General features: G+C 42.8%; 2 protein-coding genes across 4 annotated transcripts in view; one reads left to right on the top strand and one right to left on the bottom strand.

The window, feature by feature from the left end:
- Positions 1 to 2988, bottom strand: part of DNAI4 (dynein axonemal intermediate chain 4) — a 50587-nt gene extending 47599 nt beyond the window's left edge. The window contains exon 1 of one of the 2 annotated variants that reach the window (XM_081948278.1): positions 2403 to 2988. In XM_081948278.1, the coding sequence (XP_081804404.1) occupies positions 2403 to 2410 (8 nt within the window). In that variant the 5' untranslated portion in view covers positions 2411 to 2988. The remainder of the gene's footprint in view (positions 1 to 2402) is intronic. The other variant, XM_081948276.1, reaches the window with a different exon arrangement.
- Positions 2989 to 3360: 372 nt separating this feature from the next.
- The window catches only part of MIER1 (MIER1 transcriptional regulator), a 57799-nt gene continuing 37293 nt past the window's right edge, over positions 3361 to 23866 (top strand). For both annotated transcript variants that reach the window (XM_081948291.1, XM_081948290.1), the window contains exons 1-2: positions 3361 to 3520; positions 20947 to 20971. In XM_081948291.1, the coding sequence (XP_081804417.1) occupies positions 3512 to 3520; positions 20947 to 20971 (34 nt within the window). In that variant the 5' untranslated portion in view covers positions 3361 to 3511. The remainder of the gene's footprint in view (positions 3521 to 20946; positions 20972 to 23866) is intronic.

Below are 23866 nucleotides of genomic sequence, written 5' to 3'. Positions count from 1 at the left end.
GAAATACATATAACCTGATCTGCTTATATCTACTAAGCATTCAAGTTTATACAGCTTGGAGGTGGAAAATATGCATGCAAAGGATGTTATGGTCAAAATACTCACTTGCCTAATAATTGTGCACACAGTATAGAGGTTAATATATTTGATTGACATCAGAGAATAGTCACTAAATGAATTTCAGCCCAACTTACTTCACAAGGTTGAGAAGAAAAATAATAATATAGAACTCTATGTATTGCCTTGAGTTTTTGAACAAAGATGGGGTGTCAGCAGAGAACAAACACATAAATCAATAAAGAATTTCCAGGTCTTTCTTCATGCACCTTAAAGTTATTGCTTCTTTAAGAGAAAAATATCAGCACTGTCTATAACATTCTTCAAATGTCCCTTCTACATAGTTGGTAATTCGTAGAAGACACATTAAGACACAATAAAACCACATCCTGGATTTCAACATTAAAAGAACAGATTGTACAGCAATGCACTTTTATGATTATATTGAAAATTCCACTGCTTTCATCTTTGCATTTACAGTGCAACATTTAATGTCCTGTTGGAAATCCTGCTGAGTTCAGCAGAATTCAATCTTATGCATATTTATTGGAGAGTAGAATAGTTGAATGTAACTAGAAACTGTCCCACTGAAATCAGTAGATACAAAACAGGCAGCGCTGGGATTTTTTTTAATGGGTTAAAGTACGGGTGTCAAATTTGCAGTGTCACATTGCTATCAAATGATGTTTTGTGACGTTTCTCCCATTCACGGAGTTGAGGCGGACATGGCCTATGCGTGACACATCCGGCCTGAGGGGCCACCAGTTTGACACCCCTGAGTTAAAGGCAGAGGTGGGTTCCTACTGGTTCGGCCAAGTAGTAGCTCGGCCTGCCACGCCGTCAAACCGGTTCTATCACCGGTGCCGCCATCTTAATTTTCGGTTCTGTGCATGCACAGAACAATCTTCATTGCAGAAATTTATTTTTATTTTTCTTAGGTTGTCCCCATGCGCAGACCTTTTTTGTTGCAAATGTGCGCGCTGAACCGGCAGTAATGCCAGCAGCAACCCACCCCTGGTTAAAGGGTCTTCTTTACATCCTTAACTATGTTAAACAGCTCTGGAAATTTTCAGCCACCAAATGTCAGAAAACCCAGGCTGCTTTGTTGGCACTGTATCACCAAACTTTGAGGGCTCAACCAATATAGTTCTAAGAACTCCGAAAAGGAAATCATTTTGCTTTGGTGGGAGGGATGGTTTGCAAATTGCTGAGTCCTAACCTGAGCCTTCTCCCTACAGGAGCAGAATGATAAACCATAAATTAGTGGCTTCAGTCCTTGTTTCCTATGAAACACTCTTGGCTCTTTTCGCTACGTAGTCTTTTAAATATACAAGTAGTCCTCAATTTATGACAATTGAGCCCCAAATTTTTCTTACTAAGCAAGACAGATGTTAAGTGGGGTTTGCCCCATTTTACACCTTTTCTTGCCTCAGTTGTTAAGTGAATCATAGCAACTATTAAATTAGTAAGATAGTGGTTAAGTGAATCTGGTTCCCAATTGGCTTTGCTTGTCACAAGGTAGCAAAGATAGATCACATGATTCTGGGACACTGCAACCTCATAAATATGTGCCCGTTGCCAAGCATCCAAGTTTTGATCATATGACCATGGAGATGCTGCAATGTTCTAAGTGTGAAAAAAAAAGGCCATGTCACTATTTTCAGTGCCGTTGTAACTTCTGTCACTAAATAAATGGTTGTAAGCCAAGGACTATCCATATGAGATAGTATACAGGTAGATCTCAACTTACAACCACAATTGAGTCCAAAATTTAGGTTGTTAAGTGAGAAATTTATTAAGTGAGTTTTGCCCCATTTTGCAACTTTTCTTGCCTCATTTGTTACGTGAATCGTTGCAGTTCTTAAATTAGTAACACAATTGTTAAATGAATCTGGTTTCCCCGTTGACTTTGCTTGTGAGGTCACAAAAGTGATCACATGACCTTGGGATACCTCAACCTTCACAAATGTGAGTCAGTTGTCAAGCATCCGAATGTACATCAACTTACCCTGGATATGCTTCAATGGTCATAAATGTGAAAAACGGTCATTGGTCACTTTTTTCAGTGCAGTTGTGACTTTGAACAGTACTAAATGGACTGTTATAAGTCGAGGACTACAAGTGACGGAATAAATAAATGCTACAAAACTAAAATCATCTCCAGTGTATCCATTTACAGCTGAAACCAGAGGCTAGCATTACTAGCCTGGCTGTCATAATCTTTCCCTTTAAGATAACTTTTTCAGAAAACAAACGGCAAAGTAGCCATTCGATTTCGGCAGCAACGCCAACGCTTCAAAGCAAGAAGCCGAATCCTCCCCCCCCCCCCATGCCTTGTTTCCCACCTGTTCATCCCCGTTCCTGTCTTCGTGAGGCGGAAGCTGCCATTCTTAGACCATGGCAAACAGGTACGCGAAGAGACGAATCAGAACCGGGATAGAGCTGGAAGGGACCTTGGAGGGCTTCTAGTCTAGTCCTCCCCCCCCCCTCAAGCAGGAGATCCTATATTAGACTACCCTGGAGGGGCCGGGGAGGATCGACTCTTCCCGCCTTTCGGGAACGATAAAAGGCAGCAGTAACCTGCCCTGGAGTGGATTTAGCACTTTCCCCGTCACAAGACCCCCTCTTCTTGCTTCTTTATTCCCGGGCATTCGCGATACGGAAAGTGGCCACGGCTACTTATTTGACCCAAGTATGGAAAGAATTTGGGCTCCATTCTTTTACCGCGGGGGAAATGCGCGAAAGGAAACGTGCGAAGAGAACGCCGAAGGGGGTGGGGTGGGGGGTAAGTTTGGCGAAGCGGAAGCTTTTGACTCACCCCGGCCCGTCTGGGCGGGTGGGTTGAGTCGCGGTTTTGTACAAGGTGCTCATTTTAAATAAATAAATAAAGAATTCGGCGGCCCCGCGTTACGTTGTGGGGAGTCGTCCGCCCAGAGAAGTCGGGACCTCGGCCCTGGGTGTGGACTGCGCGTGCGTAGCCCGTTTAAAATACCTCCCTCCCCCCACTTCAAACGGCCCCCGCCCCCGAAGAGACCGTTTCTCTTCCCGTGTTCGGGGAAGGGGCGGGGGGTGGGTGGGTCGAAGCGGCTTCCGCGAACGCGACGCCGGGAAACGGACGCCGCCGTCTCGTGACTGAAGCGCTCGCTCTGGTAGAGAAAGGGAAGGGCAGGCAAAACGAGCGAACGGGCGGGCTAAAAGCGGGCGGGGGAGCGGGAGAGGCGGTGTCGCGGGCGCGCCCACCTCCTTTGCGCGGTGACGTTGGGCCTCTTCCTCCCCCTGGTGGCTTCCCGCTCCCTCCTCCCTGCATCCACTGCTGCCGCTTCCCAGAGCCTGTGACCCATCGCCGCCGCCGCCGCTGCTCCCGCAACCTTTCCGTGACATTTCCTCCTCTCCGCCGCGGCGGCGATGTGATTCCCCTTCTCCAGGCTCGGCCCGCCTCAGCTGAGCGGCGAACATGGCGGAGGTAAGTGAGGGAGAGTCGCGAGTGGCGGCGAGGGGATGGAAGGAAAAGGAGGGGAAGGAAGGAGGGAGACGAGGAAGAGGAGAGGAGGAAGAGGAAGAGGAGGAAGAAGCGGCGGCCGGAGGGGGGAAAGACATAAGAGTCGAGTCTCTGGGGCCAACCGGGAACTTGTTGCGCGGTCCTTTCGCTTCCCCCGGTAACAAGTTAGTTACCGAGATGGGAGGAAGGTCCCGAGATGGGCCTGAGTGGCGTCTTGCGCCTAGAACTCGCGGGGCCCCGGAGTCTGGGAGGACGCCCCGGCCCTGAGGGACCCCGGCGTGGCGGGAATGGGCAAAGGGGACGGGAAACGTTGACATGACCCTTTCGTTTCCTTCTGGGATATGAGGGGTGCCTTCCTGTGTGAACAGGAGAAGAGAAAAAGGCTGATGCTGCTTTTCTTCCTGTTCGGGACAATCTGGATTCACCCAAATTGTCTCTCCCCCCCCCCCCTTCAGCAGAAGAATGGGAGATCTAGGGAGACCCGAAAGCTTCGAGAGGCGAGTGAGGAGTCAAGAGAGGCTTATTTTGCTGAAACCCCCCACCCCACCCCCGCTTCCGATGGTTGGATGTTTTAGCACAGTCTTTGAAGTGGGGAGAGCGCTGTGCTGCTCCAGCCTTTGGCAGGATACTTTCTAACAGGTTAAGTTCTTGGCTTGTGGACACTGGAATAGGCCATTCTCCGGATGGGGTGGGGTTTGTAATTTGCCCAAACTGTTAACATTTGTCACTCCCCTCCCTCTTAAAATTCAGAAGCTTAAAATGGTGTTTTAGGCTCTCATGGTGAGGTTGAGCAACTTATAAGACTTGCTCAAGGTGGCTGGGTGCTGGAGGTGGCAGCACCTGTCCAGCTTTTTTTGGGTGTGGCAGGGACTGGCCTTGTGAAAAGTTGGATGGAAGACCACTAAGGGATACCAAATCTACAGGGTAGATAGGAAAGTTTTTTTTTAAACCCCCCCCCCCCCAAATAGCAAACAGTTTCTGTTTTGCTGCCAAGAGAAAAGCATATGGATGTAGTTGAGCTTGTCTAAGAAAGCTTATTTTAATCCTTTATACTACCATTTGTAGCGCCTTTGATTGATTCCCACAAGTAATGGGGCATTGTTTCAAAACTGATGGTAGTATAGTTTACTAGGGTTTTTTGATACAAGGAAAACCCCTTAAAATCTTTTATCCCAGCTTGGATGAATTACTTATCTCAAAAATTGATAACCTGTTTTAGCACGTCTTTGAAAAGAAGCATCTTAAAAAGTGTTATAATTATTCCAAGTGGAGGCAAACAAGTACAGTGCTTTGATGCCCTCACCTTTGCTCACTTAAATAAGATTGTGTCTGTATGACATTTTTTGTTTAAAATGATACCAAAAACGAAAAGACGTAAAAGAAATTGGTCTATATTTGCAATTATATTAATATGTGAAAAAATAGGGAAGCTTATCTCAGAACAGGCGAGAGAGCAGTTTTCAGATATCCATCAAAATGATAAATGACAAGGAAAAGATCAGAGAAAATTAATCATTTTAGTTGAGATTCAGAAAATGAAACTGATTAGTTTCATGAACATGTGACTCATGTTCAAACTTGCCTCTTTTCACAGTTCCTTTTTGAAAACTTAATGTTTTTTACATCTGTTTGATACAATGAGTTAAAATGGGTATACTTAACTTTTCTTTGTTCTATTACAATGTTGAAAGTTTCTTCTGTTTTAGTAGTAGCTTTTGCTTGCTTTTCTTTTCTAAATAGATAAAGTAGTGCCACCTTTAAGTTTATCATTTATATAATTCAATTTTTAATAGTAGGACTGAGAACTTACTATGAATATGTTCTATTGTTTTCTGGAGTTTTGTATCTACTTGTATATCTGTATTAGTTTTATACTTATTTAGTCAGTTTTATGCTGACTAAATAATGTTTCTATTTTATTCTAACAGAATGTTGAAAGTAAATTCAATCCAAAATTTGAGCTCTTAATTATATGCTAGAGGAAGAAATATATGCATACACATGAACCATATTCTACATTGCTTCTGAAACAAGACTGTTTTGAAGTAATGATCACTGCTAGATGATCAGACTATCTAATGATTTTTCTTTTCCTCTGTTTACTCTTTTGTTATCAGAGGGATTCCTAAAGTAATTTACAAAGGAGTATATTTTTAAACAAAAAATTTATAATCAACCCTCCCCCAAAATAGTATATTAAAAATAGAAACAATTTGTAACAATTTCATTAAAACAAGATTAAATATTGAAGGTTTTTTTTCCTTAGGGACACACATGTTTACTGAACTCATCAAAAATTCTCCAAATCATTACCTGATCCAAATAAAGAAGCACTAAATAAGGCCAGCATTTCTGGGGAAAATATTTTTGAGCAGTATTAGCATAACAAAAATATTCCTCAAATATGCACTAATGAGAGTATTAATAATATTGCTAGCTATTAATTTTGCTATAGTAGTTTTAAAATAATTCAAATAGCCTTTAATTATCAAAATATTTTAAAGACCAAATAATCTGATCTTGTAGTAGTTTTTATATATAGAATTAAACTATTGATTTTTAACTGAGAAAAGGTGTTGCATTGTAGAATGTGGGAAGTCATACATTGTTTGGACCTTTCTTGTCATACAAATTTTATACATTGCTTTTGCTTTGCAAAGCTAGTTTTTTATGTTGTAAGAAAAAAAGCAGGCTTTTCTGGTTTCTATAGTTTTTATTTTCCTAGACTAATCAATAAACAATAAAATAAACTATTTTTCCCCACTTGGGTAAACTAACAAGAAAACTACATTTGTAAAAGTTTTCAAATTTCTAAAAGCTAGTAAAAGTTTTTACATTTTGTATTAAGTTTAGATTAACTGCAGAGTTTTGATATGCGTTCCTTATATGGTTGAATCAATAGTATGTGGGAAATTAAAGCTGTAGAAAAAATATTTATGGTGATTGACATCTTCTTAAATGGAAAGTTCCTCTTAGAAGTAAGAGTGCACAGAATTCTCTTTAGCAAAATTAATTGAGATAGATGGGATGAGCTTACTAGAATTTCAGCAATTAGTTATTTTCAATTTAGAATCAATATATAAATTAAAATGCTCAACAACATTGAGACAAATTGATAAGGAAGTGGATTTCTGACCCGATAAAGGAAGCTTACTTAGGTTGTTTATATGTCTTTATCAATTGGGGAACTAATTCTGACTCTACTTTTATCTGCTTGTCATTATGTCAATGGTTATCATTGGTTCAAAACTATGGCGGGCCTCTGAAAAAGTGACTTATGACCATAATGGTTCTTGAAATTACAACTATTGTTGTACCACCCTAGGGTCACATGATTATAATTTGAGTGCTTGGCAACTGGCTCACATTTATAATGGTTGCAGCATCTTGCAGTCAAAGTCATGATTTGTTACATTCCGATCCGGCTTCCAACCAGCAAAGTCAATGGAGGAAGCTGGATTCATTTAACAAATGCTGTTATTCTTTTAACAACCACAGTAAAAATGGTAGTACACTCCAGTTCAGTCACCTGATTACTCATTTAGTGACCACATCACTTAATGACCAAAATTGCCATCCATTTGTGATCATAAGTTGAGGATTACTTGTTGCAATAAAAATATCAATATTTACCATGCAATCAAGCTATACAATACCAACTTTGAAAGAGGTATTTAATTTAAATAACAACATAGCATCGCAGAGTTAAAAAGCAGGGGCATACAAATAGCAAAGGCAAGGCTTTTTCCCAGTTAAAAATTAATAGTTTCATTCTACAGAGCTCAGAAATACAGGATACTCCAGATTCTCCTTTGCTCCATACCTTCAATATTTCAAAGAAATAAACTTGGTCTCTCAGTGCTCCACCAAGAGAAGAATGGCATGTGAGTGTAGAGCTGCTTCTACTTCATCATTCTCCATTGTTCCCAAGTAAGCTGTTGCCTCAACCACAGTAGTGGGGCCATTACCAACAGTCACCTTCTAGTTGTCAGCCAGGAATGGGATGCTTTGTAATGACTAAGAGAGTAAGAGATCTTTGTGAGGCTTAAGCATGTTGTGACAGCAGCAGAGAAGATGAAGCAGCTCATGATGCCTCTTCTCTTTCTCAGAACCAATCTCAATTGGAGAGAGTCAACAACTTAACTTTCAAATTGCACAGCTCCTTGTGAGAGTTTTGCTTTGAGGCCCAGAGAGTTCTACATACGCTACATGTTCTGACAACGTAGAGTATTTATTTGCAGAATGAGAGAGAAGGGAGCCATTTTTTTCCTTTGGTAGTAAATTTTGTAATTATGCTACAGAATCTGGTTTCCAGTTATGATAATAAATTACCCATATTTATTTATTGCATTCATATCCTACCACAATTCAGATACCCTCTTGGCATTAACATTAATATGGAAATAAATGATACTTTACATTTCCTGGTCTCATGTAGTTTAGAACTTTGTAGATCAACACGAGTACATTGAATAGCACCTGAAAGTACAATAAAAAGCATTGAAATGTTTGACTAGCAAAGTAATGTGATGTGTGGAGCATATGCTTTGCAAAATCTCCCTGCTGTCTTTTACACTAGTTCCATTTCCTGATATATAGTTTGTTATATAAATCAGGTTTGCCTAGGATGGTAAAGTTAAAGAGATCTTGAAAATCACCTGGCCCAGCTCACTGTTCATTTTACTGTTTTTTTAGTGAAACGATGCTGTTTTAGTATGCTTGACAGAAGGCTGCCTAGCTTCTGCTTCAATACCTCCAAAAAAGAAGAAATATATAACTACTTGAGGCTATCTGTTTGACTGCCAAACAGCCCTCAAATTTTGGAATATTTCCTCATTCTATTTATACATTTATAAACTATTTCAGTCAAAGTGACTCTAAATGATACTAAAGCAATTTCCAATGCATTGGCAATAAAATACAACAATAATAAAAGAAAAGCAGTATCTTATTGTGTTTTAAAATTATAGCACAGCATTCCTACACTAGGTACTCTATAATAATCAGATACGAAAGGTGCTCCAGAAAGCCAAGTTTTATGATCTTTTGGAGCATCATGACAGTGGGAGCTACTCTTGCCTGGGGGTCACTCTCTCAGCTCAACCCACTTCATAGGGGGATTGTTGTGGAGAAAATAGACCTTTATATACACCTATCTTGATTGTATAAAATAAAGGTAAAATATGCATCTGGTAGTAAATAAGTGAATACCATTGTCTTTGGAAAAGCTTTTTCTGTTATAAGCAAAGCAGTAGAAATTCCTAATTATAGTGCATGAACTTTGTAGTTTGAATAATTACAGGTGAGGATCAACTTGTTACCTAGATTTTTCCATCCAGTTGATGCTATTTATCCTTGGGCAGTGGTCTGGTAATTAAAGTGTCTGGCTGGGGATGAACTTCAGCCCCAGAAAAAAATGGACTATCGATATAATAATCCTAAAGGTATGCCACTAAATCATTGGAGACCTAGGTAGTAACTTCCTTTCATGACTTAATATTCTTTTTGAATCAATTCCAATAATAGTCTGATTTTCAGTGTTATATTATTATTTTTAAAATGTAATCACCAAAAACTATATCCAATACTTTTTGTTGTGTTTATTGGATATATTTTTGAGAGACAGTAGGTAATCATGGCATTTCAAAAACGTATGGTTGTTTTTATATATTAGGCTTCTAAAATCCACAGTTGTTTTATTCTAGATAACAGGAACAGTATAATATTAACTTTGAATAGTTTATTGATAGCTGTACAAGTGGTGTTCTTTTTATTTGAAATTTCTAGAGCTTCTGACTTTGTGGCACATTGGAGTTATGGAACTGACAACTGGACCATACTCAGCTATTTCTTACTCTGTTGTTATAAAAGAGACTCGGGACTCTGTCCATCAGCATAGAATACTGAACAGTATGAGACAAAACTTGCTGTTAGGATAGAAGCTGTCAAAAGAAAGATCAAGTTTGAAAATAGGCAGGGTGCAGAGAAAAGAAAAATCCAAGAAAATTTTACCACTATTCCCCTCTGGAGTGCCATGTAATGTGAGCTTTTCTTTTTTAAAACAACAACAACAACCACTTTGAACTGCATTCTTCCTCTCTGCCAGTCACATGACTTAAAAGTGGGGCTATTATTAGAGGGTTGGAGTGAATTCTGAATGCCATACTCTGCATCCCTAGCTTTTAAAAATATGTTTTTGGTAAATTTGTATCCAAATCTCATTGTCTCTCATACCATAATCAGAACTGATTCTTTTCTGACCTGAATGTGATCTGGGACTTTTGGGACATGAGCGAGATGAAATGGAAAATATCCATTTATGCAATAGTGGCAAATATCTATGTAGTTTTAGAAATACTTAGTATATTTCACAAGTTCTTCTATTTTGCTTGATTTTTTCCCTTCATTAAGAACCAAGTATTTTATTGTTTGAATAAAAACTAAACTTGGGAGTAAAAAATTGAGTAAAAACTAAGCCTCTAAAGGATATGATTCCTAATTTTGCAAAACTATTGAGAACATGCTTTTCATTTGTTATGAAATTTTGTGCTTCCTGAAAGGTAAAGGAGGTGGAAACAGATATATTTTGAAGTGATTGACTGACTGTTGAAGCAGCGCTCTATTATTGAACATGGCAGCTTCGGTGGATAGAACATCAACATTTATGTGTAGTTGATGAGCAGTGTCTAAGTACTGATATTAAGATAATATCTTAATGTCTTTAGTATAGCTTCCTAGGCACTTTAGTCTTTGAGGAAGATCCTACTGTCAATAACAAAACATTTAAATTCTGTTTTGATATTACATGTACCATATAATGTTGTAAATTACTATATCTACTGTTGCTGAATGCCATATCCATCTGTAATAATACTAGCTTTATTCATAAGTTGATGAACCAATAGTTTTCCTGTCCACTGCTTGGAGAGTCCAAGCAATGGGTTAAATTAGTCTGGTTGCCCTAGGACTGAGGAATCCTTTTCCTTGGCCATGCCTCCTGGTGCTTGTTAATGCCAGATTTTTTCCTCAGTCTGGCCCGATTAGGGACTAATTCAGTGAGCTCCAGCTTCTAATTTAAACCAAGCTTGGACACTCCTATAGTTTTCTTCTTAGTCTTCTTTTTCCTTGCCATTTGGATTTATTTCTCAGTTTTTTTCTTTTTGTTTTCCTTTTGAAGCCTTTTTTTCTCCATTACCGCCTGCAAACTTCGAGCTGAGGTAGGAATGGACGTGGGTGATGCTCCGCTGGTCGCGCCAACTGTGGACGGCAGCAGAGGTCCTTTTAAAGGTTTTTCCTTCACTTTGAAGTGGTGGCGCTCTAGGCAGCTGCCGGGAGCGGGGCGACGAGTATTTTTCACCTTTTTTGATTGCGCTGAGCTGTGGAGAGCCTGGCGGTAGCCATTTCTCCTTTTCCACCCTCACACCAGTGTGGCGGCCATTTTGAAGGGCTTTTTGTTCGTGCCCTTTTTTCTGTGCCTTCTTGCTGCCTGGTCTGTTCCTGAACAGATCACTGCCGAGTGGTTAGCTGGCCCACTTCGAGTCTCTGGAAGAGCTACTACCACTCACCTCTTCATTGCTGGGCATCGCTGGTGATTTGGCCACCACGTGGTCATCCACTGGCACAGAGGGGGTTGATTCTATTTTTGCCCCCCTCTGGCTGATTTGCAGGGCCGTGCAACCAGTCCTGGTCCGCGGGTTCCCTAGCCTGCCTTACCCTCACTCGCTGAAGACAAGAAGGCTTCCAGAGATTGAAAATTGGCTCTGTCTCACTTAGTGATGACTCAAACTGCTGGTTCCACTTAGTGATGGTGTCTTCTGACTGCAGAATCTGGCTTTCTCATCAAGCCCATTGCTCTGCCCCACTCAGTGATGGCTCAACCACCTTGTCTCACTTAGTGATGGTTTCTCCATTTTGTTTCATTTAGTGATGAAATCCGTGCATTGACACAGATGGTGGAGAAATCGTGCCCTGCGGACCTGGAGCAGCCGGAACCATGGTCTCGTGACAAATCAGATTCCTTTAGTGCCTCTGGTCAGGCTAAGACCTCAGGCAAGGGCAAACAACTCAGAAAGGGCGAAGTGGCAGGGCAGGACAGTCATCCCTACTGTTCATCGTCAGCCACGGCAAATAGGGACACTGAACCCTGGCAAAAGGCACTTCACAAATAATTTTAAAAGGCCCAGTGCCAGGCAACTCAGGCCAATCCACCGGCCCCAGTTTAGACAACACCACTCCCTCCTCCTCCTTCCACTGGGGACCCCCTGTGGGTCATTGAGGAGGAGGTGGAATCCCAGGATTTGTCTCCGGACATCTCTATGGTAGACCGCAGCTCACCAGCGTCTTCCCTTGCTTCTAATTTGGTGCCTGGGACTGTGGTGCAGCCTGATGGGAGGGTTCCAGCTCCATCTTTTGAGGAACAGCCACCCCCTTCCCCCAGGGCCGGGTCTAGGAATAGGTCCAGGGATGATCAGGAGCCTGAGCTTTCCGCTCACATGCAAGCGGTCGTCGCCCGAGCCATTTCCCAGGGTATAGCTGAAGGGCTTCAGAAAAGGGATCAAGCTCCAGCCAATCTAGCTCCACCCCAGGCCAGGAAGGAGGCACCCAGCACTTCCGACAGGGTATGCCATCCGTCCTTGGAATCCTCAGTAGTCAGTGAGGTTTCTGCATGGGAGGACCCAGAGCAGGAGGAGCAGGATCTTTTGGAGGATGAAGACCTCACCCCAGAGGGTCCTGCCTTCTCAGGACCTGTGCTGCTCCTCTCGCAATTGCTGGGGAAGATGATTTCGTGCATCTCAGTGGTCCCATGGGTGCATCTCCATTCCTGGGAGTTACAGTGGTTGGTCCTGCCCTACCAGAGATCCAACAGAAGCAACTCTCCTATGAAGGTCTGTCTTCCCTCAGCTGTGAGAAGGCCCCTCAGAGGGTGGAAGTCTACCGCGCTTTGAGAAGGTCATCTCTTCAAGGAGCTGGAGAGGGTAGTCATCACGACGGATGCCATCCTCGCCAGCTGAGGCATGCACAGGGCAAGTGGTCTCCAGCCGAAGCGGCTTGCAACATCAACTTCCTGGAGCTGCAGGCAGCGACACTCACCCTGCGTCATTTTCAACAGGACATTCTACATCAACATATTCTCCTGATGACGGACAACGTGGCTACCAAGGCCCACATAAATCGCCAGGGTGGCACAAGATCCAGGATGGCAGAGGCAGAGGCCCTGGGCAGGTGGACGGAGCGTCACATCGAATCCATCTGCTCTGATCACATCTCGGGGGCGGACAACACCCAGGCGGATTGGCTCAGCAGGACCATAGACAATGCAGAGTGGCAGTTACACCCAGTCCTGTTTCACCTGTTGTCCCGCAGTTTCGGCACTCCAACTGTCGACCTGTTTGCCACCCGTGAGAACACGCAACTCCATCGGTTTTCTCCTGCTTCCAGTCGCCGGGAGCGGCGGGGACGGACGCTCTCTGCTGCAGGTGGCCCCAGAAACTGCTATTTGCCTTTCCACCACTTCCTCTGTTACCACAAGTGATCCACAAAATCATTGCGGAGAGGGCGGAGGTACTGCTGGTTGCACTTCACTGGTCTCGGAGGTCCTGGTACACCGGTCTTGTCAGCTTGTCGGTGTCCAGCCCATGGCAAATCCCTCAGGATCATGTCTCCCTCAGCCAGGGAGCATAATCCATCCGGACTCCCAGTGGCTCCAGCTTGCCGCCTGGCACTTGAGGGGGACCTCCTGAGGAGGGAATGCCTGTCAGAAGAGCTGATACATACCATTCAGGCATCCAAGCGGCCTTCAACGACCAGGATTTACAACTCCACATGGTCTACCTTGGCAAATGGTGCAACAAATATCACCTTGATCCAGTCACAGCACCCGTTTCCAGTGTATTGGACTTTCTACAGGAGGGCCTCGACAGGGGGCTTGCCCCCAACACCCTCCGACGCCAGGTAGCTGCGTTATCTGTCTGGTCTGGGAATATGGTCCAGTCCCACAACAAGATACTTAGGGTTCGGTGCTTCCTCAAATTAACCTGCAACCTACGTCCTCTGGTAGTTCACCAGTATCCAACCTGGCAGTTATCGGTGGTCTTACAGGCTCTCACTTCAGCTCCCTTCGAGCCTCTACACACTACTTCACTTCATCACCTCACTTTAAGGACTGTTTCTTGTCACAATAACATCTGCCAGGCGCATAACTGAACTGGCAGCTCTATCAGTCCAAGAGGGGACCTTTTTATCATTCATCCGGATAGAGTTGTATTGCGCCTAGATCCTGCCTTCATCCCAAAGATTAACACCTGGTTCCATAGGGCGCAGGAGGTAATTTTACCAAACCTTTGCCCATGCCCCAGGCACCTGAGAGAACGCATCTGGCACACGCTGGATGTGTCAGGCTCTGCGGAGATAAATCAAATGGACAGCTGACTTCCGCAGATCCGAGGCCCTCTTTGTGTCATTCCAGCCAGGGTCCATGGGTAAGAAGGTAACATCCTCTATGGTCAGAAGGTGGCTGAGAGCGTGTATTGCAGCTGCATACGAACATCAGCCCAGGACTGTTTCTCGACACATCACCGCTCACTCCACAAGGAGCGCCTGCCACCACCGCGGCCTGGGCAACCCAGGTCACCATAGACAACATCCGCAGGGCGGCTACGAGGTCTTCCCCATCACCCTTTGTCAGAAACTATAGATTGGAGATGTATGCATCGGCCAAAGCATCGTTCGGCAGGGGGGTTCTCCAGGGGGTTGTTTCCACAACCAAATCCCAGGACAGACATTCTTCCCACCCTAGTGACATGTAACTTGGGTATGTCCCATTGCTTGGACTCTCCAAGCAGTGCACAGGAAAATGACCATTGGCTTACCTGAAAGGTCCTTCTCCCTAGTGGTGGAGGCAGCATCCAGGCTGGGTTAACCTTCATCCACTCATCGCGAGGACTGGGTCTGATAACGTTAACCACGCCCCTGCTAGATAGACCCAGCTTTAGACTCAGTCCCTCGATGAGGGCGGCTGCGTCATTGTTTTCTCCGGTCTCTTAACAAAGTTGGAGGTGGATTGAAAAGAAGTTGGAGGTTCAATTAAGGCGTTGTGAGCAATAGGGAGTGCCAGAAAGTGACCCCAGCATCAAAGTCCCTCGGGGGGCAGTGAATTTGGAGGGTTCTGAGCCTCAAAACCCTATCAGGGTATATAGGCTGTCGCTTGGGCAAAAGCGACTCAAACGGCATTAATCGGCTTCCCACGGTTTGTAGCAGCGCGCTGGCTCTCAGCTTTGCCTTCCCTATTTAAACACTTATCTTCAAACAAAGAAACTATTTGGCTCCCTGCTGGGAACACGCTCCGCCGTTCCTGTCAAACGGTTGAGAGGCGAACTGCGGCAGCCCGTGACTATATAAATACAAAAAGCTGCCGCAGAGCGAACCAGAGGAAGTTTTTGTGAGTAAAAATAAAAGTGTAAAAAGTGTTTTGGAGCGCGGCTAGCATGACTGAGCCACAGGGCGAATTTTACCTTACTGCTTAGCGCGCGCTTCGTGACAGTTTAGAAAAGGCATGAATTGGCATTTTGAACACCTGACAGTTGCTGTCAGTTGGCAACATGGAGGCTGCGCTTAGTGCAGAAATCACCATACCAGCTCCTGAGTTGCCTGGGGAGGCTCAAATATTCAACACATTGGAAGGAGCTTCAGTTACTCATTTCTCCCCCCAGCCCTCTGCTTCCGATGGCAGGGAGGCAGCCAGGGCTAGCAAAAAGTCAGCACAAACCTCAGTTAAGGAGAAAAAATCTAAAAAGTTTTCCAAGCCCAGTTCACGTTATGAGAAACAAAAGGACAAAGCCTTAGAGAGAATTTACAAGAAGGCAGACAGTAAAAAGGCTTCTTCTATTCTATCATCTGAGCAAACACCTCCAGCTCAGAACCAACTCTCACTGATGCTCTCCCCAGGAGGCAGGCAAAATAGAGAGCCTGCTGCTAATCCAATATACCCCATTGATGTCTCAAATATCTGGGGTCTACCTCAGGGGCCCCAAGCCCCTATGCCAGTTAGGGATGACATGCTTCCACCAGCTGTCCAGAGAATGGATGCTCTACCATCCACCTCCAGCGCAGCAATTATGGGACAGGCACATCCTATGTATTTACCTAACTTTCAAGACATTATTGTCAGTGCCATTTCACGGGGCATCACAGCAAGTTTGCAGCAAAGGGATGCTCTGGCACAAAAACAGGTCACTATTCCTGCAACAATACCACCAGATCCTGCTCCAATGGTGCTCTCTAGGACAGGTGGCATCTGACCAGGAAGAACAGGATGACTCCTCTGAATCAGGGGAGGGAGAACTTAAGGAGCTTGAGCTCTCGGAGGATGAGGGCAGGGAGACGGAGCAAAAAGCCTTCTCAGGCCTCTTCCCTCCGACTCTTTTCCAATCCCTACTCTATAAGGCCAAAGTAGCTTCAAAGATTGAGTCCCAGCCAGCGGCTTCCACATCCAGATTCAATGTTAGCACTGAATCTTTGTATTTGGAGTAGTCTCTCCCAGCAGAAACAGTACCTATGCCAAAAATATTTGTGAACTTAATTCAACGGCAATGGGCAAATCCCACATCTGGCCCAAGCCCTTCTGTCTCAGATAAAAAGTTTTTTAATGTAGCTAATGAATTGGCGCAGTTCATGTCTATCCCTTCTTTGATGCTCCTGTAATTGCACTCTACACTCCAGTGCAGATGCCAGGAGCCCCAGAGGACGTCCTGAAGCCAGAAGAAAAGAAAGCAAACCTCACACTGCAGAGAGGATGTCAAGCCGCTGCTTGGGTGGTAAGAGCGTCTACCACGGCCTCCTTTTTCACCCGTCCTTGTCTTCTGTAGTTTCAGGACCTTCAGCAGCGTATCCCAATCGCGGATATACGCGTGCACCAGGACATTGCGAAGCTAGTGGCAGCGGTGCAATTCACCTCGGATGCCACCTTATCATCTGCTAGATTTGCAGCTAGGGCCATGGCCTCTTCGGTGGCGTCCCGCAGACTGCTTTGGCTCCGGCAGTGGCAGGCCGATGTGTGCCGTAAGTGGAGATTGGCTTCTGCTCCATTTAAGGGAAGCTCCCTCTTTGAGGATGCTTTGGATCCCTACCTGGTGGAGAATAAGGAGAAGAGGAAGGTCCTCCCTACCGCACCTAAAAAGGTTTCAATTGTCCAGCTCCTTATCCCAGGCATCCTTCCTTTCGAGGGCAAGACCTTGGTTCATCAGTTCGGAACCAGGACTATGGTTCGTCCTTTCGGGGGCAGACTATGGGAGTCAGGGATATAAACAACAGGGACGATACTCTTCCAGACAGAGAGCCCAGCCTGACAGATATCAGTGGGGGAAGTCCTCCAAGCGCCCCTTTCAGGGAGGGGGGGACGATATTACCGCCGAACCTAGTTCCACGGGGTACAATTATCCCATCGGGGGTAGGTTAGCCATGTTTGCTGATGTGTGGGACACAACTACCTCCGACATTTGGGTTAGGTCAACGGTAAGACAAGGGCTAACCCTTGAGTTTATCTCCAGCCCCCCTAGGATCTTCAGGACTTGCCCTGTCTCCTCCAACCCAGCTCGCAGACGCCTCATGCAGGAGGCGGTTCAACATCTCCTTGACATTCGGGCAATACAACCAGTACCGGAGGATGAAGGCAGGTTGGGGTTTTATTCAATCCTCTTTGTTATTCCTAAGGTCTCGGGGGGCTGGAGAGCCACATTCGATCTTAAGAAATTAAACAGGTTCATTTGTTACAAGTGGTTTAAGATGCATTCTTTACATACCATTTTGGGTTCCATTAGACAGGGTGATTTTTTAACTTCAATTGACTTAACAGAGGCATACCTCCACATTCCTATATTGCCACGACACAGACAGTTCCTATGTTTTTCATATCTAGGGCAGCATTTCCAATACACTTCCCTCCTCTTTGGACTGTCATCCACACCACAGGTATTTACAAAAGTGCTAGCGGCATTGATCGCGGCACTACGGGAGGTGCCTATTAGAATTCAGGCTTACCTTGATGATATCCTTATCCAATCTTTGTCACTTAGACAAGCACGTAGGGATCTGGCAGCTACCATCCAGCCCTCCAGGACCATGGGTTTTTGATCAACGTTCCCAAGAGCCACTTCCATCCTACTACCAGGTTGGTGCATTTGGGGGCGTTGATCAACACAGTTGAATGTAGGGTTTACTTGTCTCGTGAGAGACAGGACACTCTCAGAACCTTGGCAGGTCAGGCGGCCAGGACACACAGGTGTTCACTGGCTTCCCTATCTAAATTGCTGGGAACCATGGTGTCTGTCATTGGGATTGTTCCATGGGCATGTTTACATTCCAGACGCCTACAATGGTTCCTCTTCCCTTTTCAGAGGAGACTCTTAAGCTGTTCCCTGGCCAAGGTGAGCATACCAGCGGAGGTCACCCGTTCCCTCAGGTGGTGGACGTCTCAGGCCATCACAAAGGGCCGACTTTTCAAGGACCAAGATTTATTGATGGTCACTACAGATGCCAGCCTCTTCGGCTGGGGGCCCACCCTGCAGACACAGGTAGCACAGGGCCAGTGGGACCAGGTAGACAGCTCCCACAATATAAACTGGCTGGAGTTGAGGGGGGGGGTCCATCTGGCTCTTCGCCATTTCCTTCCATTGGTGGAGGGAAAACATGTGCTTGTGCAAACGGACAATGTGTCGGCAAAGGCACACATCAACCGACAAGGGGACACCAAATCACGTTCATTCATGGACGAAGCCATGAAGCTGGGTCTTTGGGCCGAGAGGAACTTGCTCTCTCTCACCGCGGAGCATATTTCGAGGGTGGCGAATGTGCAGGCAGATTGGCTCAGCCGCGAGGTTCTGGACAATGCCGAGTGGCAACTGCACCCCTCGATCTTCCAGGACATATTCCAGCTACATGGCAATAAAGGAGGCAAAGCTTCAAGATTTCTCTCCTATTGCATTGGTGGGATATTGGCCCATGGCATTGTTTAAGGTCAGTCACATACTATTGAAAAAGAAGAGGCCTGAAGATTTTCCTGAATCTTCCTCTTTAGAGGCAGTATCTAAAGCGGTATCTGGGAAAATACCTATAATGTGAACTAGGATCTGTCAATAATTTTGGAGGAATTTTTGAAGGGTTTTTGAGAATATTGTGGGGACTACACGAAACTGGTGGAAACATTTATTGATAAGTTTGTGATAAGCTACAGTTAGTCTCCTAATGATACTGATCGGCGTATCTCCCAGTTACTGTTGGATTCTGGAAGAGAATTCACTGAAACAGAGAGAGAAAAATGAGTATTGTATTGGCTGAAACTCCCCCTCAGTGGAGGATGTTAGGATTCAGAAACCTGGAAGCAAAATAAGCAAAATCTCACCCTCATAAAGGCTTCGAGGTTTCTGCATCCTAGCCCCTCATTTTTTATAAGTAATGTTATTGAAAATTATGTTATATAGATAAAGTGAATACAATTTATATAGTGTGTGTGTATCTAATGCAGGCAAGAAAAAGGGAAAAGAGAAAAAGGAACCTCTCTCTTCATCCTCTGCAAATATGATCAACATCTTCACTGTCTCTTAAAATAGCACCAAGCAACTCTTCATCTCATACCTCTCCCCATTCTCTATAAACAATCTCTAAAAATTCATATCTCCATATTAATCAACAAAAGTCCATTAAGGGTTATCAAAAATAACAGTCCTATCACAGACTATATCTGCTTAAACTCAATTTGAATTGTTCCTTTTATATTTAAATTTCCATCTCTATTTAAACATATTCTCCTGTTTCCTTTCTTCAAGCAAAACTTTTAAAACATCATCATCCAGTCTGTCAACAAACTATTTAAACATTACCAAAAATAGCAACGTGTTTATTTTAATGTCAATCAAATAAACCAATTTTATATTCTTCCTTCTTTCTCCCAACAGTCTTTAGATCTCTCAAAGTTCTAACATCCCCTTTTGATACTTGTCTCTTCTCTCAAAATTCTAAATTAAACCATAGGAAATTGCCAGGCTGAGCCTAAAGGAGGAGTCAAATGTGTCATCAGGCTGTAGTCCCTTCGCACCCATAAAAGTCCAGCCCACTTTGAATTCCATTTACTGTTATCTACCGCCAATTTGCTTCGACTGTTATTAATTTAAATTATTGTAGAGAGCTTACACTTTCAATAAACCTTTATTTTGAACTGCCTGGACCCCTGATTTCCCATGCCTAATGTAATTCAGAAACTTTAAAATATTATATACATATATCCTATCTATCTGTCTGTCTGTCTACCTATTTATTGTGTTTGTATATGTGTGTGTATATGTGTCTGTTCACACACACATATATATACATATATATACATATATATACATATATATACATATATATACATACATACATACATACATACATACATATATATATATATATACATACATACATACATACACACACAGATACATATATTGTTTTTTCTTAACTTTTTTCATAAATTCTTTATTTGTGTTGATAGGTGAATTTTTGTGTTTGTGACAGATATAGGATTGTTAGATTTTTCATCATGAAAGATGGATAAGGTAAAAGACATCTTCACGAGCAATACCAAAATAAAATATGGCAGACGAGACATAAACACCATATTAAATACCATGAACATGCCAAGTGGTAATGTTTCAGATAGACAAGATTGAGTTACTGAGATGACTACTCGAGTATTAGAAATCTGAAATATCTGTTAATTTTCTTGTGTGTTTGACTATTTAGGCTAATAATACTTTAAGAGCTTTACTGCTAGGTTCCCTGTAAGATTTTTTTCCCTTTAATTATATGTAGTTTTTGACTTATGACCATAATGGAGCCTACCTATTAAATTATAAGTTGTGAAACTTGTAAAGCAGATCATCAACCCAACCCAAATTTATTACCTTTTTCAACAGTTATTAAGTGAATCACCATGGTCATTAAGTGAGTTTTTGGTCGTTAAGTAAATGTATTATTCACTATGAGGCATTTTGCCAAAACCGAAAGTAACACCAGTTTTCAGCAAAACTATGATAAATTGCAGGCACACAATGGCTGTAAATGTGGGTCAGTTACTGGGTGTCCAGAATGCAGCCATTTGACCATGTTGATGGTGGGACTTGGCCATTGGCATTTCGTAACTGGGTAATAAGGGGGCGGGTTCATAAAACAAGAACTACCTGTATTTTACCTATGGATAAAAATGATGATTGCAAATATTTCCATGATGAATTTATTTTTCTTTATGTAACAAATCAGACAGACATTTTCTAGACAAGTATATGCTTGATTTAAATACAAAGTTTAACATTGTAATTGGTGTTATTACTAATCATATTTTCTTTTTCTCTTTTGGACAGCCATCAGTTGAATCAGCAAGCCCAGGTAATATTTTATTTTAATATTTACTAAACTGGAGAAGATATAAGTTCTTTATTCAAGTTCATTTTGTTTGTATATATTATAGAATGCACAATTGTTGCTATAATTAAATACACTGAACTTTATTTAAAGGTCTGTGTTCCATGCTAAAAGACAGTTTGATCTCAAGGGACCACTTCTAATGATCATTGCATGCTCAGCAAAAATTACAGATGTACAAAGCTTTTGAATGAAGTGCTTCACAATTGTGCTTTCTCCTCAGCAAAGCAACTAGCTGTGCATGCAGATAGCTAGGACAGTTTTGGGATCAGCTATACCACACTTGTAGAAGATTGTTGCTTTAATTATTTTAGGAGAGATGTTCCATTTAAATGTTTCGCATAGCCTAACAAATATGCCTATGTCAGGTTGCTCTTATATATTTCTAAAAATATGCCTTTGAACTATCACTAGAATTTGGAAAATATGATGCATGTGACTATGGCATTATCTAACAAATTTCAGATTAATGCAAGAAAGCAACTTTTTAAAAATGAAGCTTTATTATGCCCATAACTAAGGTCAAGTGCCAACATGAATAATGTTATCCACTTGAAATAGAATTGTATTGCAGGTTTATTTATTCTTCTTGGGTAATACACACATTTTTTGTAGAAGGTTAACCTTTTCAAGACCTGCTTAATTAACAAAAGAGATCTCACTTGTATTTTGATTAAGTTATTTTTTTTCTTATTTGGGGGGATTAACTGAGTTGATACTGAAAGCAAAGCCATTAACTTGAAATGATTTTAAGTCCTGTAAAGAATTATTTTAAGTCACTTGAATTGTTTAGTCTTAGTAAAACTGGGGTTGATAGGAATGGATGGGGTAACATTCTTCAAACATGTAAAAAGAAGTGACATGGGCACCCAAATTACATTCTGTATTATTCCCAGATTCAGGACAAAAATAATGGATTCAGAATAAAGTAAGACCAATTCTGATTCACTATTACAAAAAATCTAATTATCCAAAGTATGTTGGATTACCTGGTTGTGTTTAAAAAAGATTTAACAATCACGACTGGGCGACTATAATCTGCCATTTGGTACAGAACCTGAATGTTCCTTTCAACTCATATTCAATGCTTCTTATATTTCTTCATAATCTGAGAAATCTTGAAATAAGACTGTACATATAGTCGTTACATATGACATTAATGTTCTAGATTATGATATGGAATATGAGGTTAATATTCCCTATCATAATGGCCCAACGTGCAAAACGGTCCAACGCGCAAAATGGAAGTCAGAAAACGGTCATTGCCGGTGGGGGGTGGGGGAGGCTGTTTTCATCCTCTCCAGGCTTCTAGAAAGCCTCTGGAGGCTGGAGAGAGCAAAAAACTGACATACTGGGCCCACCAGAAGTTGAAAAATGGGCTGTTTCCTGCCTCCGGGAAGCCTCCGGGAGGTGGGCACGGCTGTTTTCACCCTCCCCAGGCTCCTAGAAAGCCGTGTGTGCATGCACGGGGCAGTGGGAGACGTCATGCGCAGGCGGCACAGTGGGGGGGACATTTAGTTATGGGGGAGGGCACATGAGCGTACGCGCTCGTGCTTTTAGCACCTGAGGCGAAAAAGGTTTGCCATCACTGGCTATAGTGATTGACCACCTACAATTTCTGAAGGCAAACCTTTCCACTGGATAATTGTTCTCACTGTCAGGAATTTTTTAAGATAAGATTAGAATGTAAACGTAAAATTATAATTTTAAGGGACTTCCGGTTGTTCCTGGTGCCGATGGCAGGCTTTTTTTTTTTGAGCCTGTCAGATCAAGAGACAGTTAGAGGTGTTTTTTTACGATCTTTAACACCTCGGACACTCATAAATTCTTGGAATTTATGAGGGAGAGATTCAGCTGCTGGGTTGAGCCCTCGTGTACCCTCCGGAGTCCGGAGTCCGACGAGGTTTGCCCCCCTTCGCAGTTGTTGTATTCTCCTGCCTTTTTGATAACCTCTGCTAATTAGCAGAACCAGTCGCCGGGAACAGCCTTAACATCTTAACATCTTAACATCCCAAGAAGGAAGCAAGACTTTTGCAAGTATTTTAAGTTTTAATTGGGGGAAGAAGAAAAAAATCTCTTTGAAAAGAACGCTACTGCTGAGTTCAAGAGGCGTGGGCTTAGAACAAAGGATTCAAAATGGCGTTGATTTATAGCTGAAAACCTACAGAAAACGAAAGCTAATTACCTGCTGATAGCCGGGGCAGTAAAGGCGGAACGGCTGAAACAACCCTAACTATTAACAATCTTTAAGCCAGTTTACATAACCTGAACTACTTAAATGTCAAAGTTTTAATTTCGAGCAACTTAGAAAGAAACATTTGCAAGTATTAATTTACAGCTGAATACCTAAGGAAAACGAAAGTTAATTGAATGGTGACAGCTAGAGGCGGCTGTAAGAATTATTAATTATGGCAACGGAACAAAAAGCCTCACCGGGTGCTACAATAAATTATCAGGATTTCAAGGACTTTATAAGGGAAGAAAATGCTTTTTTACGCAAAGAAATTAAGGAGGTTAAAGAAATGGTTCAGGATACCATTAAAAAACATGATCAACTTGATAAAAAATTACACACTTTAGCCACAGGTCTGTCAGAAGTTGTTCTTAAGGTGGACAGCAAAGTTGATCATCTGGCTTTGGATCTGGAAACTAAAACGAAGGAAACAGATTTGAAATTTGTTGAAATGGAGGGGAATATGCAGAGGATGCATAAGGAGATTATCATGATGCAATTCAGATCTATGGAGTACGCTGTTAGACTGAGGGGTATCAGAGAAAACCCTAGAGAGGACTTAAGAAAAGTTTGTGCTGATGCTCTGGCCACGTTATTGAAGATCCAGGATTCTTCTGAGATTTTTG

This window comes from Natrix helvetica (assembly GCF_964273705.1).
Source record: "Natrix helvetica genome assembly, chromosome: 3".
NCBI lineage: Eukaryota > Metazoa > Chordata > Lepidosauria > Squamata > Natricidae > Natrix > Natrix helvetica.
The sequence above is the reverse complement of the archived record's forward strand: the minus strand, read 5'-3'. Positions and strand labels throughout refer to the sequence as shown.